Genomic DNA, 17,192 nt, shown 5'->3' with positions numbered 1-17,192 from the left:
TTCACGTCCTGCAACAGTCAAGGTCATCTCGCCACAAGGTAGGTGGAACGTGTGGGTCTCAGGCCTCCACCTGTTATAAGAATAGAACGACTGTTAGTTGCCTCAAATTTGTTAGAAGAAAGTTAACGTACAAAGAATGCACTCGCACCTGTCTACAAGCTGCAGTAAGTAGTGCTGGGTCAAGGGGCGAAAGACCGTGATTGACAACACGGACAAGCTCGAGGAAGCCGGCACGCCGTATGTACGGCGCATAACGCTCGTCCCACTGGTGCGCCCTAGTGTGCGTGCGGGGCCTCAAAGGAGGCAACGACACCTCTGCGTCATTGTCACTCAAGATGTGTGCTCGGTGCTGGTCGTCGTACTCCACCTCAAGAATAGGGGTACAACGGGTGCTGCGTGGGAGGAGCCATCCTGTTACGAATTGATAAACAAAGCGTTAGAGTATTCAAATTAACAAAATTTAAATTAACATTAGTAAGTTCACAAACAAATCACTAACCTAACTATCCTAAATCCCTAAACCCAAAATTCTAACTATACTAGATAATAAATACATAATCAATCCCTAAAATACCTAAACCCTTTTGGGTTTAGAGTAAACTAGTATCTATACCCAAAATCCTAACTAAATAACTAACTATAAACTAAATAATAAATACATAAACAATCCCTAAACCCAAAATCCTAACTATACTAGAACACACAACCTCAAACCTACGTAAATCATAAACAAATTCACTAATCTAACTATCCTAAATCACTAACTATCATAAATCAATTACCAATCATAAAACCCTAACTATCATAAATTACTAACTATCCTAAATCACTAATTATCCTAAATCAATAATAATAAAAAAATATGAAATCAACCCTAACTATCCTAAATTACTAACTATCCTAAATCACTAATTATCCTAAATCAATAATAATAAAAAATGAAATCAACCCTAACAATCCTAAATTACTAACTATCATAAATCACTAATTATCCTAAATCAACAATAAGCAAAAAAAATATGAAATCGAAAGGAGGTACCTTAGGAGCGGGCGGCCTTGACGCGCCGGCGTTCGTGGCGCGGCCGGCGCGGGAGCTGCGCGGCGGGAGTGGCCGGGCAGGGCGTGGTCGGGCGGGCGGGCGCTGGCGTCGGGCGCTGCGCGGTGGCTGGCGGTGCTGGCGGCGGTGCGGGCGCTGGCGGCAGGCGGGCGGGCAGGGTGCGTGCAGGCGTCTGGCCGGCCATGAGGTATTTATTCGGCTCTGTCGCGCCATGAATCAGGGCGCGGCAGTGCCGCACCAAGATCGGTGGCGTGGCAAGAGCTGCCACGTCAACGATCACCGAAACCGGTCGTCGCCGCGTCAGACCTCTGCCGCGCCACCATGCAAGGCGCGGCACAGGCATTTGGCCGCGCCAGGGCAATAGGCGCGGCCAAAAATGTTAGTTTTAAAAAAAACTTGCAGTGTTAGATTTAAAATTAGTTATCAAAAAATGTTAAAATTAAAAAAAAATCTAGTGAGAGGGTAAGACAAGGGAGGCGGTTGATTTGATGTGGCGCCCTATAGTTCAACAGTTGAGAAGAAGCCTCAACCTTACGCTAACTCCTTCTCGGCCTGTTTGACAAGTTGAGACGAAGCCTCCAGAGGAAGAAGCGACGAAACTGCAGGCGTGCTTAGTCGCTCATATTCCCGTGTTAGTGGAATGGGGAATCCCAATTTCCCGTGTTAGTGGACGAACTGTACGAGCCTGTGGCTTGCGTGCCGAAGCAAGTTAGCTGGTTTTGATCGGGGCTAGCGCTGGGACTGGGAGGCAGACTCACGACTCGCGAGCCGGGGCACGGAGGCGGACTCGACTTGTCCACGGCGTCGTAGTTTGAGGGGACGTCCTTATGGTGGACGGTCCACACAATTTTTTTTCCAGCAGAACTCGATGATCCAGTAGAGGACCTGTTCGGCTTCGGCCGCTTGTTTTTGCAGCGGTAGCTGCTGTAGCGGCTAGTACCATAACTATACAAGATAGTAAATAATGTAGCAACAGCCTTCTTCTTTTATGGCTGCATCGCTGTTAAAACAGGCAGCCATTTACCCAAAAAAAAGTTTGATACTAGCCGCTACAGCAGCTACCCAAAAAAAAGTTTGATACTAGCCGCCTGCAGTTTCGTCGCTTCTTCCTCTGGAGGCTTTTTCTCAATTTGTCAAAAAGGCCGAGAAGGCGTTAGCGTAAGGTTGAGGCTTCTTCTCAACTGTTGAACTATATAAGGATAAGGAGGAATGACGCCACATCAAATCAAGCGCCTCTCTTGTCCTACCCTCTCACTACACGGTCTCACTCTCACCTGCTCTTTGGATTCATGGCGAGGGAGCAGGAGGTAATCCGCCTCCTCCTCCTGCTCTCCAGTGCTTGGTCCACGTCGTCTACCTCCCCGGGCCCGGTGTGCGCGGGCTCACGTGAGTAGCTGCTGCCTGTGACTGTGATTCATTTGTGTATATGTGCATGCTCGTTGATGGGCGTCGATCCGGCTTGCTTCGCTGTATGTGTTGCCCTGTCCTCTGCAGGGGAGCCAGTGGTGCTCGGACAGGCGCTGGAATTCTGCGGCGGCGACGCCGGACTAAGCTGTTGCGACGCCGATGACGATGCGGGGCTCAGGGCGGAGCTGGACGGCATGCCCATCTCCAACGCCGCGTGCTTCGCCATCCTGAAGGACGTCCTCTGCGCGGTCAGCCGTCGCTTCTTTCTCTCTTTTTCCTCTTTTATTAGTACTTTTACTTTTATTTATTTACCACTTCCTGTCTATGCTCGCGTCGCATCAAATAAATACACGGATGATTGGATGCTGTATATACGCCTGGCCTGTTTGGTTCACGGCGTGGCCCAAGGGTGCTCACCCAGGCAGCTCGATCCGTCCGCGAGGCGCTCAAAATCGACGGCCTGGGGAGCTGCCTGGCCATGCAACGTTGGCCAGGATCAGAACCAAACAGGCCTGCGGCTGAGTGCTGACCATTCCCCCACTGACAAAAGGCTGGAATCTCTTTATATTATAAAAAAGGCATTAAAAAAAAACCTCCTCCGCCTTTCCCCTTCGTCCTTCCCGTTTGCGCGCTCTCTTCTCTTCTCTTCTCTTGTTTTCCGCCTCAAGGCACAAGTTCCGTCCGCGCCGCCGGCGCCCCTGCCGTGCCATGTCCGGACCCACCCATGGCGCGGCATCAGCGCCGCTTGCCTTGGATGGATCCACCGTCCCCCGCCGTTCCGTGCTCGTATCCAGCTTCTGTGACTCCACTCTATCCCCTCTCCCTCCACGCGCCTCAGCTGTGGGTGCGTGGGTCGATCGGAATGGCTCGCGAGTCGCGACTCCAGTCGGGGAGCCAACGAATCCACCACATCCCCGTCCAAGGCATGCTTCTCATCATAATCTATTCTGGTGACTCCTGTTCTTCATCTGGATCATTCGCTGGTACTGTGATTGGACTGACACTAGGTTCGAAACAACTGTTCGGTACAGCTACAGCCCAGCTGAAAAGAATTTCGGCATCCTTTATCGACTAATCTAGTCCAAGTACAAATGATTGATTCGCAAACATCACATGTCAGAGCAGTTGGTATGCGCACGTTTTAGTCAATTATTTTCTGATCTTTTAGTCCATATATCTATGAATGAATGAATGGCTGCAACAAATTCTACTTAAATATATCTGTATAAGCTTACTAAATGCCCGTGACTGAATTGCTTTCCATTCGGTCAATGCACATCTGCAGAGATTGTGTTCAATTCCTACTATGCGTGTTCGTATACTGTTTAGTGTTTGTAAAAGGTTTGAGGTGTGTGTTCTGAAGGAGAAAAACAAAATGCATGCTACGAGATTTGAAATAAAAACAAAGCATATTTTTTGATGATCTGCGATTAGCCGATCAGGACTGCCTGGACATATACTGTGTTTTGACATTTCCCAACTACTAATGCAGAGATGCGTGCCATCCCTCTCGGCCAACTCGGTTGACTCGGCGACGACCATGAAGCACGCCGTTCCTCTCCTCTGCGAGTCTGCTCAGTCGTCGACCTCTGCCCAGCACCAGCCTGGGCCCCCTGCTACCCGGTTGCCATGGGAGCAGGGGTGCCTTGAGCGTATCAGCGCAGGATCCTTTGTCACCATGGCTGCTCACCCAGATGGCTCAGGCCGAGTCTTCTTGTCCAGCCAGGACGGAAAGATCTGGCTGGTCTCAATGCCTCATCAGGGATCTGGAGTGACCCTGCATTCTGACAGTCCTTTCCTTGACATCTCGGATCGAGTGCACCATGATGCGGTGCTCGGACTGGTGGGCGTGGCGTTTCACCCAGAGTTCACGACCAATGGCCGGCTGTTCGTGTCTTATTACTGTGACAGCAGCACCTCACCGGTCTGTGGTGCCGGCACGTGCTGGGGTTCTGCTGCCGGAAATGGCTCCCAGCTGTGCAGGTATCAGCTTGTCGTCTCCGAGTTCTCTGCTAAAGGTGGCACTGACTATTCGAAGGTAACAGATTTCCCTTTCTATTTCTATGAGTCCTATTCACTTAAAATGGAATTAGATTTTTGAGTAGTACAAAGTACATAGATGTTGTAGGAACCTGAAGATTCAAGGATTGCCTATTGCTTTGCTCTAGTTAATTTTCTGCTCGTTCATCTGCATATTATAATTTCAATTTGCTAGGCAACTCGCGCTTATTCATCAGAAGTGAGGAGGATCTTCACCATGGGTTTGCCCTACCCGCACACATCATATTCCTACCAGCATCATGGCGGACAGATCCTGTTCTGGCCAAGTGACAGCGATGGATACCTCTACCTAGTTACTGGCAATGGTGATTTCTCAAAGAACGGGAGGTCATTTTTTGGCAAAATCCTAAGGTTCTATGTTGGAGGTATGGCAGGTATGCAAACGCTTCAACATATCCTTATCTACCAGCATGTATCATTATTGCTCTGTGGTTTCAGGTTCATTTGTCTACCGTGCCACTCCGAAGATAGAGAAGCCAGAGATCTTTGCTGCGGGTCTGAACAACCCAAACGGATGCAGTTTCGACTCCAACAGGCCTTCCTACTTGTACTGTGCGGACGTCAATGAGGTACAGATATACTACATGCTTATCTTTTTCATTGAGCATTCATTCTGGACAGCTATTGATTCGAATCTAAATTTTCCTGAAAATTGATATGCAGAAACAGTACGAGCTAGTGCATCTTATCAGGAGGGGTAGAAACTACAGTGGCTCCTCAATGAAGGTGACTGTCTCCAGCATCATCAACCAGGGCCGTCCCGCTGATGGCAGGATGCCATCGATCGTTGGTGGTCTCATGTATAGAGGGTCCGCAGATCCCTTGCTGAAAGGAAGGTACAGAGATGATAAACATATCACTTTGCTGTGTAATTGGTTCGTACAAGGTACACTGTACTCACATGTCTGATCATGTTACATTACATGCTTGGATGTAGGTATCTGTATGTTTATGCCTCCGGTGTGTGGGCTGGTGTGGATGCCCTTGAGAGCAGGAGCAACGGGAGCAGCGCCTCTGCTCAGGTCCCCATCGTCAGGTGCTCCAGGAGCAGCCCCGTGCCCTGCAATGGCATCGGCATTGGCATCACTGGGCGTGTGCTGTCCTTGGGCGAGGACAGCAGCAAAGACGCCTTCGTCCTCGGCACCAGAGGCGTGTTCCGACTTGTTCCACCCAGCCTATGCGGCGTCACTCAGCCACTGCTGCAGCCTGCACGTGGTGCAGGCTGGCTGCTGTTCGTGTCGGGATTTGCGCTGTTGTTGGGGTTCTACATGGTCTGGACGACAATATTTGGCGGCGGAGGACAGATTAAGAAAAGCTGTAACGAGTGCTTCCGCGAGATCAGTTGCTGCACCTTTTATTTCTGGGGAACCCGCAAGAGATCAGCTCGTATTACTAAGAAAAAGAGGTTGAGGTGGACAAAGCTTGCTGCATGCCGAGACTTGCCAGGCATATAAGGGCTGTTTGGTTTGCAGCGTGGCCCAGGCAGGTCCATTCGACCACCGGGCGCCCAAAATCGACGGCCTGGGAAGGTGCTTGGCTCAGGCACCTTTGCTACTGTTGTTAGTAATAATATGTCACTGCTATTCGCCCTATTCGTTTGGGCTTGTTTGGCTGATAAGCCATGACTGAAAGTACTTTTGGCTGATTTGGTGTGAGAGAAAAATACTGTTCGTTGGCTGAAAAAGTACAGCTTATAAGCTAAACAAGCCCAAGCGAACAGAGCGATTGTTGTTAGTAGTAATATGCCACACTTGCATATATTTTTCATCACAAATTTGCTATGAATTTTTTTTTGGATTACATGGAAATGCCTAAATTCCTAACAGGATCAATAGTAACTTCATGCTGCCTAATCATAGATAGCAGGACTCAACTGAAAATTTATATCGAAACGCTATGAACTGGCAAGAACCAAGTGTGTGTTTAAGTATTCTCTGTTTTACAATCCCCCAAGAAAATAGTGCTTAGTTAACGTAATAGTTTTGATTGATTAGCGAGCCAATGTTTGCTAGTCTTAAATGTAAATGCTTTCACATAAAAATAGTTGGCTAGTTTATATGAAGAGAGAAACATATGCACTGCTAACTTTCTTATCGGGTTTAAAATTTTGGCACGTCAATAAATATAATTTTATACTATCGGAAACAGTACTATACGACAATTTCCGTGAAGCATGCTCTCACTGTCTTTTTTGGCACTTAGCCTTTGCTAGCTTCATGACTTTGGGCTGAGCATTCTTTTGGCATGATATTTTGGCCGCGTTTAGATGCCAAAATTTTTTGGTTTTGGGTACTGTAGCCCGTTTGTTTGTATTTGGCAATTAGTGTCTAATTATGGACTAATTAGGTTCGAAAGTTTCGTCTCGCGATTTCTCACCCAACTGTGCAATTAGTTTTTTTTTCGTTTACATTTAGTACTTCATGCATGTGCCGCAAGATTCGATGTGATGGGTAGTACGCAAAAAATTTTGGGAACTAAACGGGCCCTTTGTAATGATTGCAGTCAAATGAAAAAGAGAGCAGGAAATAAGTAATTTATTCCCTTACCATGATCCATCGTGTAGCGGAGTTTGTATCTAAGTATCTCGACCTACAGCAACATCAGTCTTCATGTGACAGGAGTACTGGCTTGTTGTCTCTTCTGGGCATTTTGTCGAACGCATGTGTTGCACGGGACATGACATGAGGCCAGAACTTCGGCGTCTGGAGTATACTCGAGGTCGAGATGCAGGGAGGCAAGGCGAAGTGTCAGAGCGCGCCGAGGAAGGCAACGAGCGGGTGCTCAGCCACAGCGTCTTGCAAAGTCTAAACATATCGACCAACTTTATATAATAAAATAATAATATTTATGATAAAAAATAAGTATTACTAGATTCTTTGTTAATTATATTTTTATAGTAATATCTATGTGATATCATACATCTTTGTGATTCTCTTTATAATTTTAGTTAAACTTGAGACGTTTTTTATTCACTAAGAAAGTTAGAAAGACATGATTTATAACAGGCAGCAAAGTAAACACGCAGTAATAATTCTATTGTCAAAGGAGACTGGACAGCAGCGTGACATAAGCACCTGGCCACCTGGGGGCTGTTTGATGGATATCCTGCTGGTCGGAAAAAAAATTGGTACAGGACTCCTGCACGCGGCACCCTGCGGCTGCCCACTCAGATGACGACTCGTGGCGGGAGAGGGAAGGGAAAGAGTGAGGCTCGCAACTGAAGATCCATGTGTCGCTGGTTCATTGGACAGCCGCACAGTGCAGCGTACGGAAGTCCCGTACCCAATTTTCTTCCCTGCTGGCCATGCCTAATTTCGGCCATTGACGGGGTCGGCTCTGCGGCGTTTGGACGTGTGTCGTTGTTTGGCTTGGGTGGGTGGTGTAAGTAATCTCAAATCAATTCGACGCCTAAGGGCTGGATAACGAGCCAACTCGGCTTGGCTAGGCTCGTTAACGAGCTCGAGCTGACTCATTAGGCTCATGAACCAGGTATAAAAAAGTACACAAAATATAATATTTGTATTTATTTAAAACTTAAGAATAATAATAATACAAAATTAACACATCCAACAGCCTTAAATTAAATAAAAAATTAATATATACATGCTAACATATATACAAGCATAACGATATACTATAATATTACACCATACATCCATGGTTCATACTCGATATCATACATAATGTGATCATAACTATCCATACATTCATTAAAAACAAAATGATGAAGTCATAATAATCCCAAGTTTATAGAGTCACCATTCATCAACCAATTGTAAAGTGCAGGACATGAAATAATAGAAAAACCAGTATGAGTTCTGCTACTTTTTTTTCCCCTTGAAAGCATGGCTCGTTTGGCTCACGAGCTGGATCGAGTTGGCTCGTTATAGCTAACAAGCTCAAATCTTTGCTCAGCTCGGCTCGCTATCATAACGAGCTATCCTAACGAGCCGAGCCGGTCGAGCTAACAAGCTTTGAATTTTTCGTCTCCAATCTTATTGACGCCCCTGTCTGACCAATTTGGGGCGGCCGAAACACCACTTTGACCAGCGAAAGATTTGGCACGGCCAGCAACATTACTGCGGAACACATATTCTCGACTGGACAATTACTTTAACATTAATCCGACTTCATTGCTGGGTCAAAAGCCTCGAAGACCCTTCAATTACAGACTAAATTGATCTGCCATCCCTTGGCCAACACTAACTTAACCCGGGCATCTCCAGTAGCACCATTCATGCTAACCAAGTAGCTTCATCTAGGATCACCATATTACGAAACACACACATAACTCGCACCACTTCAATTTAACATAGAAAGCATAGTTTAAGTTTACAACCGAAGTTTGGTCATCACATTAGTTCATACATAAAAAAATCAAAGCCTACAGCAGAAGTTCATAACATAGTTACATATATGATCTCTGACTCATGCCACACTTAGGCCCTGCTTGGTTGAGCTGTTGAAAGATCCAGTTTTCTTTTGGTAATTGGGTGACAATCTAGGTGGACTGATATATGTTTTGCAGCTGCAAGCCTTCTCTGTAAACCTTGAAGAATGATATGGGCATCCAGTGGGGGAAAAAAGCAGTGAAATGTCATCTTCTAAGGTTCCCACACAGCAAAGGAACCATCAACAACAGAAGGACCGTGGACCGTTGGCTATGAGTGCCTGGATCAGTTAACTGGAGGCCATGGACCGTTAGCTTTCACTGGACAATTGATTTGCTCAAGTCCAGTCCCAACTAGAATCCATCATGGTTTTATAGCATAAAAAAAGTATCGAGGAGCCTACAGCTTAATTTCCTGCAAGCCTTTGTTTAGTTCACGAAATTTGGAATTTGGGGCTACTGTAGCACCTTCGTTTTTATTTGGCAAATAGTGTCCAAACATTGACTAATTAGCCTTAAAACGTTCGTCTCGCAATTTCCCACCAAACTGTGCAATTAGTTTTTCTTTTCGTCTACATTTAATGCTCCATGCACGGGCCGCAAACATTCGATGTGACAGGTACTGTAGCAACTTTTTGGACTTTGGGGTCCAACTAAACAAGGCGCAAATGTGCACGATATGACAATAGGCAAGTTTAAATGGCACTGCAGATGAAACAATTTGACATGTATGTCGTGTAAGCATATGAAACCCCTGGTGCAGGCACACTAACCTTTTCCAATGATAAAATTCCTTGGGTTGGGTGCTTTACTGAGAATTCAAATTTTCATTTACTTTTCATGCTTAAATCCTTATACAACAAAAGTTATTATTATGCATAAATGATACTGCATACTCAGTTACTCACCAATAAAAGTTGCAGAAAGTACACAATAAACCAGTAAATTACAGCTCGAGATATAGTTGAAGTACAGGATCTAAAGTTTCTACGTAGCACGGTAGCAGAACACAAGGTAAAGGAACCAATGGGCCGTGTAAAGTGTCAAAACTGAACATTTTATAGGCCTAAGTGCTAGAGTACAGCCCCAACAATAGTGTCATCATCATTATAGAAGACGAAAAGAAAGTAGATAACTCGATTCCAGAAAATTGTACAAACCTCACCCAAATCCTTTTTAGCTTGTAATAAAAGGGCCCAGTGCTGAGAGCTCCCACTCTGTGCAGGATTTGGGGAAGGGTGTCAGTGGCAAGCCTTACCCTCGCCTGTGCAATGCGAGGAGACCGCGACTCGAACCCGAGACCTTCCGGTCACAGGCGGTAAGACTCTACCGCTTGCACCAGGCCCGCCCTTCTTAGCTTGTAATGTTGCAACAATATCCAAGCACTTCTCTATATCAGGAATCTTTGCCGGTCAACAGAATAGAGGCTAATATGTTTGTTACATCTGATTGCCAGCATAAGTACTCCCTCCGTTCCAAATTATAAGTCGCTTTGACTTTTTTGGTACATCCATTTTGCTAATGGATGTACCAAAAAAGTCAAAGCGACTTATAATTTGGAACGGGATGTACCAAAAAAGTCAAAGCGACTTATAATTTGGAACGGAGGGAGTACTATTTATCACAGTGATTGACAGTAAGTCTGTTCCATGAACAGCAATTCAAAATTTTACCACTAATCCAATACTCCATTCTAAAATGTAGCTCATTTTAGTTTTGTCCTAGATAAAAGTTTTCTAACGTTGACCAAGTTTTTTTTAGAAAAATACACCAACATGTAGAACATCGAGTAAGTTTAATTAAACCCAACATGAAATATGTGTTGATAGTTCATTCATTTGATACTCCCTCTGTCCAGTACTCCAGTTTTGTTTGTTGCCTCAGGTCCAGAAAAGTTTCCAAGTCTGATCAGTGTATTTCTATCAACCGCTGCTTTACCAAGTGTGTATGCGTGTGCAGTGGCGGAGCCAGGATGAGCACCTCAGGGGGACTAATCAATAGAGATTTAAAACAAATGTCGAAGATTAACAATGAAATCACATTTTTTCTACAATAATATCAAGGCAAAATCACCCTCACGGGGGGCTGCAGCCCCCCCCCCCGCCCCCCCCCCCCCCCCCCCCCCCCCCCCCCGGATCCGCCAATGTGCGTGTGTTGCCTTGTTTTGCACATGCAGTCATGCAGCATCTCCGCTGAAGCCACGTTAGGTTTCCATATCCGATGGGCAGCGCATGCAGCAAAACCTGGGCGTCTCCGTATTCAATGGGCAGCGCATCCAGCAAAGTGCGCCTTGCAACATTAATGGGCAGAGAGCAACATTCATTGGGTGCATGTGCATTGCTGCATTAATGAGGCAGCTAGCAGCAGCCGATCACACAGGGAGTTAGTTTTTTCTTGATCTCTGTGCTTTTTGCTTAGACGCAGGTTAAATATAGATGGAAGAAGTATTATACTCACTCCGTTCCAAATTTTAAGTCGTGCTTTTCTTGGTACATGGCTTTTGCTATGCACCTAGATACTATGTATCTAGAAAAGAGTAGATGCTAGTATATTTTTCTATAAACCTGGTCAATGTTAGAGTGATTTGAATTAGTACAAGACTAAATTAACTTAAATTTTAGAAAAGAGGGAGTAACTTACTTTAATCAATACTAGATTGAGAACAGGTGTGCTAAGGAATAACAGGGCTTGTGTTGGAATAATGAAGAAATTATGAACTTCTGGGAGCTATCACCTATGTCTAAGAGGTTCATGATGAAAGCCTTAGATGAAAACCAAATCTTCACACTTTCACCCATAAGTTCACTTTGGCTTCATTAGGCAACATTAAGTTTGCCAATCATGTGAATATCATACATCACATAGGCAAGCCTACAAAAATCTGAAGGAAAATAATATGAGCACCTGAAGATCCCTTTGTTGTGCCAGAAGCTTCATCTCCACTATTTTGTACTGCTGCAACCTAAACAAAAAGGAAAGCACATGTTATGTTTCTCCTCAAAATAAGCGCGACAGATGGAAATATGAACATTAACATAGAAAGACTATTTAGCCACAATCTGACAGAAATTCCTTTGAAAAGAAATTAGAATGAACTAATCTCAACCATGTCTGCCCTGATTGCATCTAAAATTCCTCCGAATGAGCACACTATCTAGTGCACACTATAGTTCTACAAGTACGGTTAAAGGGCGTATCTAGTGCAGAGAGCTCCCGCTCTGTGCGGGGTCTGAGGAAAGGTGTTAGTGGCAAGCCTTACCCTCGCCTGTGCAATGCGAGGAGACCGCGACTCGAACCCGGGACCTTCCGGTCACAGGCGATATGACTCTACTGCTTGTACCAGGCCCGCCCTTCTTCTACAAGTACTGTTGTTATTAGTTTAAATTTCAGGATCCCAAGACAAACAAAATTTCATTCTTCGAGCACGTTAGTGCAATAAAGATTCAGATTCAAAATACTATGACGGTACGACCATTCTGAACCCTGAAATGGCTGTGTAATTAAATCTTATTTTGGTATTGTCGGTGCGGGACCCACGGGATGCCCCGCAAGGAAGGGAGAAGAACTAGCCTAATTAGGATTATTCCCCTGTAATCTTAGTAGTAGTATTATTCTGCAATCCTACTAGGAACTCTCATTGTAAACCGACTAGGACTCTGGCCTCCTGACTATATAAAGGAGGGCAGGGCTCCTTAGATTGGGAGTTCAAACAACAATTGTACAATACAACACTTTACAATCAATCCAACACAAAGGCTAACGCCGACTGGACGTAGGGCTATTACTCGATCTACGATTGAGGGCCCGAACCAGGATAAATCGACTGTCTCTTGCGTTAACCGTCGAGTTCCGCATACGCTGAAGCCCGAACATACTGCCCCGGGGACCCCCATGGCAGGCTATCAGTGGTCAAACATCGACAGCTGGCGCGCCAGGTAGGGGCTTTCGGTGACTTTGCATCCGAGAGCTCGATGGACCTCGACAGCATGATCTTCTCGACGGGATCAACTTTCATCTTTGGTTCATGGATCTGCGAGGCAGGCGACGATGGCAAGCTCCAAGGCCGTCTCCTCGAAGAATCAGATCACCATGAAGACTATTCTATTTCGACGATAACGACAGATCAGCTTACCGGAAGATTCGCTCAGCTCGTAATGTCCAAACCAACTCGGATTCCGTGACTTCACGCATCCGATTCAAACTCAAGTTCCGCTTCCGAGACGAAGTCTTATCCGAGTTCTTTTGGAAAACCGAGTTCTTTTCTGACAAAGCTACGGAACATGACGTCAACCTATCAAGAATACTACTCGGAGTATGCTCAGAGTACTTCAAAGAAGTTGGGTCCTCTTCCGCTCGGACTCCACAACATGGCAACGTCTTATCAGACACGGTCCGAAGGATTCCTCGATCCGGTGCTCAGAATACCACTAAAGAGAGCCCAGAAAGGTCTCATTTTAACTATAACATCTCAAGACTACATCGTTCACTGGTCAGGTACTGTTCCTGAGGATGACGGCACCCAACTAGTCGACGATACGGTAACAGCAACTCTACCCTACCAAGAAGGAGATTCGATCTATGGCCTTGAAACCTCTACTGAAGTTATCAACGGCTCTGGCAGTACGGAAATCAACGACGATGACAGAACAACTCACGCTAGAGAAGTATTCATGATTCGCCGTCCTCGATCACCATTGATCCCCCCAGAAGTACCCGACATGAGGTCTTCAGATGAATCTAAATCCAACATATCACCATTTATCTAGGGGCACAATGGTGAGACTGAGAGTCAGAGGCAAGTGAGAGAAAGAAAGAACAAATTAAAACAAGGACGTCAACGCCGTGCTAAGCAGCCGAAGGACACTTGGATCAAATATGAGTCAGACCTAGCCGAGTACAATAGAAGAAAATCAGAATGAGAGGTCAAAGAAGGACGAGCAGCGAATACACCCTACGATAAGATCCGAGAAGCACTAGAAGAACTCAAGGCGACCTCATATCCCAATGAAAAATAAGAACAGCTCTAGGACTTTCTCCGATCAACAGTCCTTAGGACGCACGACGGAAGGGCAACATCTCATAAATAGGAAGATCAAAATCAAAGGAAGTCCGCTTTCGAAAGACTTGGACCAAGTGGAAGTCACAACGGAGAGAGCCAAAGAAATCATAGTCAAAACGACTGAGTCGAACAACCAAGAAAGGCCAGAAGCAAAGCACCTACTTGGACAGCCACGCAGAACTACTCTCACCAAGACGACAGTTGGCAAGAAGGGGGCGCTGAATCAGAATACACAGAAGCTAGAACACACGATAGATTCCCCTGTTTCGCAAACAGACTGGCTTCAATACGACTACCTCATAAGTTCAAACCGTCCAACCACTCCAAGTATGATGGCAAGACCGAACCAAAGCAATGGCTCAGGATTTACTCACAATCGATTGAATTGGCCGGAGGAGACGATGACATCAAAACCTTGTTCTTTCCCATGGCCCTAGAAACCATGCCACTTCAATGGTTTGACAAATTGAATCCAGGATCAATCAGAAATTGGGAAGACTTGCAAAGAGCTTTCTGTGAAAATTTCGCGGGAATTATTACACATCCAATCACCCATGCAGAGTTAAAAGGACTCAAGCAGAAGGGAGGGGAAAGTCTAAGAAATTACTATCGACGATTTGACGAACTACGAGCTCAAGTACATGACATCACCCAACGAGAAGTAATCGAAGCTTTCTCACATAGAATCATGGCCAGGTGGCAATTTCAAGACTTCTGCAAAGAAAACCCAAGAAACAATGAAGAATTCAGACGAACAGTGGAAAAGATGATTACTGCAGAGGAAAAAACAAGAGAAAGATTCCCGGATAGAAACAACAGAGACAACCCGAACAGGCAAAACCCTCAAAACAACAGACATCAGGAGAGAAAGCGTGGTCCATACAACACAGTAGCAATGGCTGACAAATCAAAGAAATTTACCAAGCCTAGAAGATATGACGACATTGAGAACATACGTTGCCCCTTGCACCCCAATGGAAAGCACACCATCGAAAATTGCTACACCTTCAACGAAAGATACACTAGAAAAGATAGCAAGGGAAACAATAAAGAAGACAATCAGAAAAAAGAGGGAGACAACCATGAAGACAAGGGATTCCAAAAATCCAGAGGGACAGTGGCAGTAATCTTTGCCGGGGTTCCAGATTCCAGAAGCAAACATCAAGAAAAACTAGCGTTACAAACCATCATGGCAGCAGAACCTGCTACACCAAGATATCTCAATTGGTCAGAGTATCCAATCCAATTCTCAAGAGAAGACCAATGGACCAGCATAGGAAACGCAGGCCATTACCCACTGGTTCTAGATCCAACCATTGTCGGTATGACTATTACGAAAGTACTAATCGATGGAGGAGCCGGACTCAACATCATTTTTTCAGAAACTCTAAGGAAGATGGGACTACAACTCGCCGGGATGATCACACCAACAAGCACACCTTTTTATGGCATAGTACCCGGCAAGGCAGCAATGCCACTTGGACAAATCACTCTACCAATTACTTTTGGGACTCCCTCGAACTATCGCACAAAGTTCATCAAGTTTGAAGTCACGGACTTCGATTCATCATATCACACAATCCTCGGGCGCCCAGCACTGGCGAAATTCATGGCAATACCGCATTATCCGTACCTGTTGCTTAAGATGCCAGGGCCTAACGGTGTTCTTTCTCTTCGGAGTGATTTAAAACGCGCATTTGACTGTGATGTTCAGGCAATTCAAATTGCAGCAAGAGCACAGGCAAACGATGGAAGAAAAGAAATAGCCACTATTGCCATAGAAATAAGCCAAGAAGAACTAGAGATACCGGCTAAAAAGCCGAGCATCCTAGCACCACCAAAAGAAGCCGAAGTCAAGCAAATCGACCTGGGCACCGGTGATCCCTCAAAAACAGCAACCATCAGCGCCCACCTCTTGGCAAAATAGGAACTCGCGCTCACCAACTTTCTTCGGGACAACAGAGATATCTTTGCTTGGAAGCCGACTGACATGCCAGGTGTCCCAAGAGAGTTGGCTGAGCACAAAATTGATATCAATAAAGGCTCCAAGCCTGTAAAGCAACGACTACGACGGTTCTCACCTGACAAGAAGGCAGCGATTAAAAAAGAAATCACAAAGCTAATGGCAGCCGGATTCATCAGAGAGATCCTTCATCCAGATTGGCTAACAAATCCAGTTCTAGTACAAAAAAAGAATACGGACGAGTGGCGCATGTGTGTCGACTACACAGATCTCAACAAACAATGCCCAAAAGATCCGTTTGGGCTACCACGCATTGATCAGATAGTTGATTCAACAGCAGGATCTGCTCTATTATCCTTTCTTGATTGCTATTCCGGATATCACCAGATCGCATTAAAAGAGCAGGACCAAAGCAAGACATCTTTTATCACTCCGTTCGACGCCTACTACTACAAGACCATGTTGTTTGGACTCAAGAATGCTGGAGCCACTTACCAAAGAGCTATCCAAACATGCCTTGGTGATCAGATCGGCGAAAACGTAGAAGCATACGTGGATGACGTGATTGTAAAAACAAAGAACTCGGATGCACTGATTGAAGACTTAAAACAAACCTTCGAGAATCTGAAAAGGTGGAGGTGGAAATTGAACCCAAACAAGTGTGTATTCGGAGTTCCTTTAGGACAACTACTCGGATTCTTGGTCAGTCATCACAGAATCGAAGCAAGTGCCAAGCAAATTCGAGCCATAACAGAGATGGGCCCTCCTCGAAGCGTCAAAGATGTACAAAAACTAACAGTCTGCATGGCGGCACTCAATCGTTTCATATCAAGACTCGGTGAAAAAGGGTTATCTTTCTTTAAACTACTAAAGAAGACAAACAAGTTCGAGTGGACGGAAGAAGCCAATGAAGCTTTCAAGAAACTTAAGGCATACCTCACCTCCTCACCAGTCCTCACACCTCCAAAGAAAGACGAAGACATGATGCTATACATTGCAGCAACTTCTACTATAGTCAGCACGGCGATAGTAGTAGAAAGAGAAGATGAGCACATGTATAAAGTACAACGCCCAGTGTACTACATCAGTGAAGTACTGTCAGAATAAAAAATCCGGTATCCGCATGTGCAAAAACTACTCTACGCACTACTGATCACTTCACGCAAGCTTCGTCACTATTTTGAAAGCCACAAGATTACCGTGGTGACATATTTCCCACTCGGAGACATCTTACACAACAGAGACGCAACAGGGC

At 45.3% G+C, this 17,192-nt stretch overlaps 1 protein-coding gene across 2 annotated transcripts; it reads left to right on the top strand.

Moving 5' to 3' along the window:
* The first annotated feature begins 2,277 nt into the window (after positions 1-2,277).
* Positions 2,278-6,269, top strand: LOC136508830 (HIPL1 protein-like). 2 transcript variants are annotated; one of them, XM_066503611.1, is made up of 7 exons: positions 2,278-2,443; positions 2,552-2,712; positions 3,957-4,502; positions 4,680-4,899; positions 4,964-5,094; positions 5,189-5,361; positions 5,463-6,269. In XM_066503611.1, the coding sequence occupies exons 1-7, from the start codon at positions 2,347-2,349 to the stop codon at positions 5,977-5,979; spliced, it is 1,845 nt and encodes a 614-aa protein (XP_066359708.1). In that variant the 5' UTR covers positions 2,278-2,346; the 3' UTR covers positions 5,980-6,269. The 2 variants fall into 2 exon arrangements, with proteins under 2 accessions (XP_066359708.1, XP_066359709.1); XM_066503612.1 differs by having other exon boundaries at positions 2,279-2,443; positions 4,680-4,890.
* The last annotated feature ends 10,923 nt before the right edge of the window (positions 6,270-17,192 follow it).

Source organism: Miscanthus floridulus, chromosome 15 (genome assembly GCF_019320115.1).
Source record: "Miscanthus floridulus cultivar M001 chromosome 15, ASM1932011v1, whole genome shotgun sequence".
Classification (NCBI taxonomy): domain Eukaryota; kingdom Viridiplantae; phylum Streptophyta; class Magnoliopsida; order Poales; family Poaceae; genus Miscanthus; species Miscanthus floridulus.
The sequence above is the reverse complement of the archived record's forward strand: the minus strand, read 5'-3'. Positions and strand labels throughout refer to the sequence as shown.

Excerpts from the sequence above, each read along its gene's own strand:
- LOC136508830 (XM_066503611.1), top strand. The coding sequence starts at position 2,347 with ATGGCGAGGGAGCAGGAGGTAATCCGCCTCCTCCTCCTGCTCTCCAGT. Across the intron at positions 2,444-2,551 it reads CCCGGTGTGCGCGGGCTCAC|GGGAGCCAGTGGTGCTCGGA; the intron begins GTGAGTAGCTGC and ends TGTCCTCTGCAG. Across the intron at positions 4,900-4,963 it reads CTATGTTGGAGGTATGGCAG|GTTCATTTGTCTACCGTGCC; the intron begins GTATGCAAACGC and ends CTGTGGTTTCAG.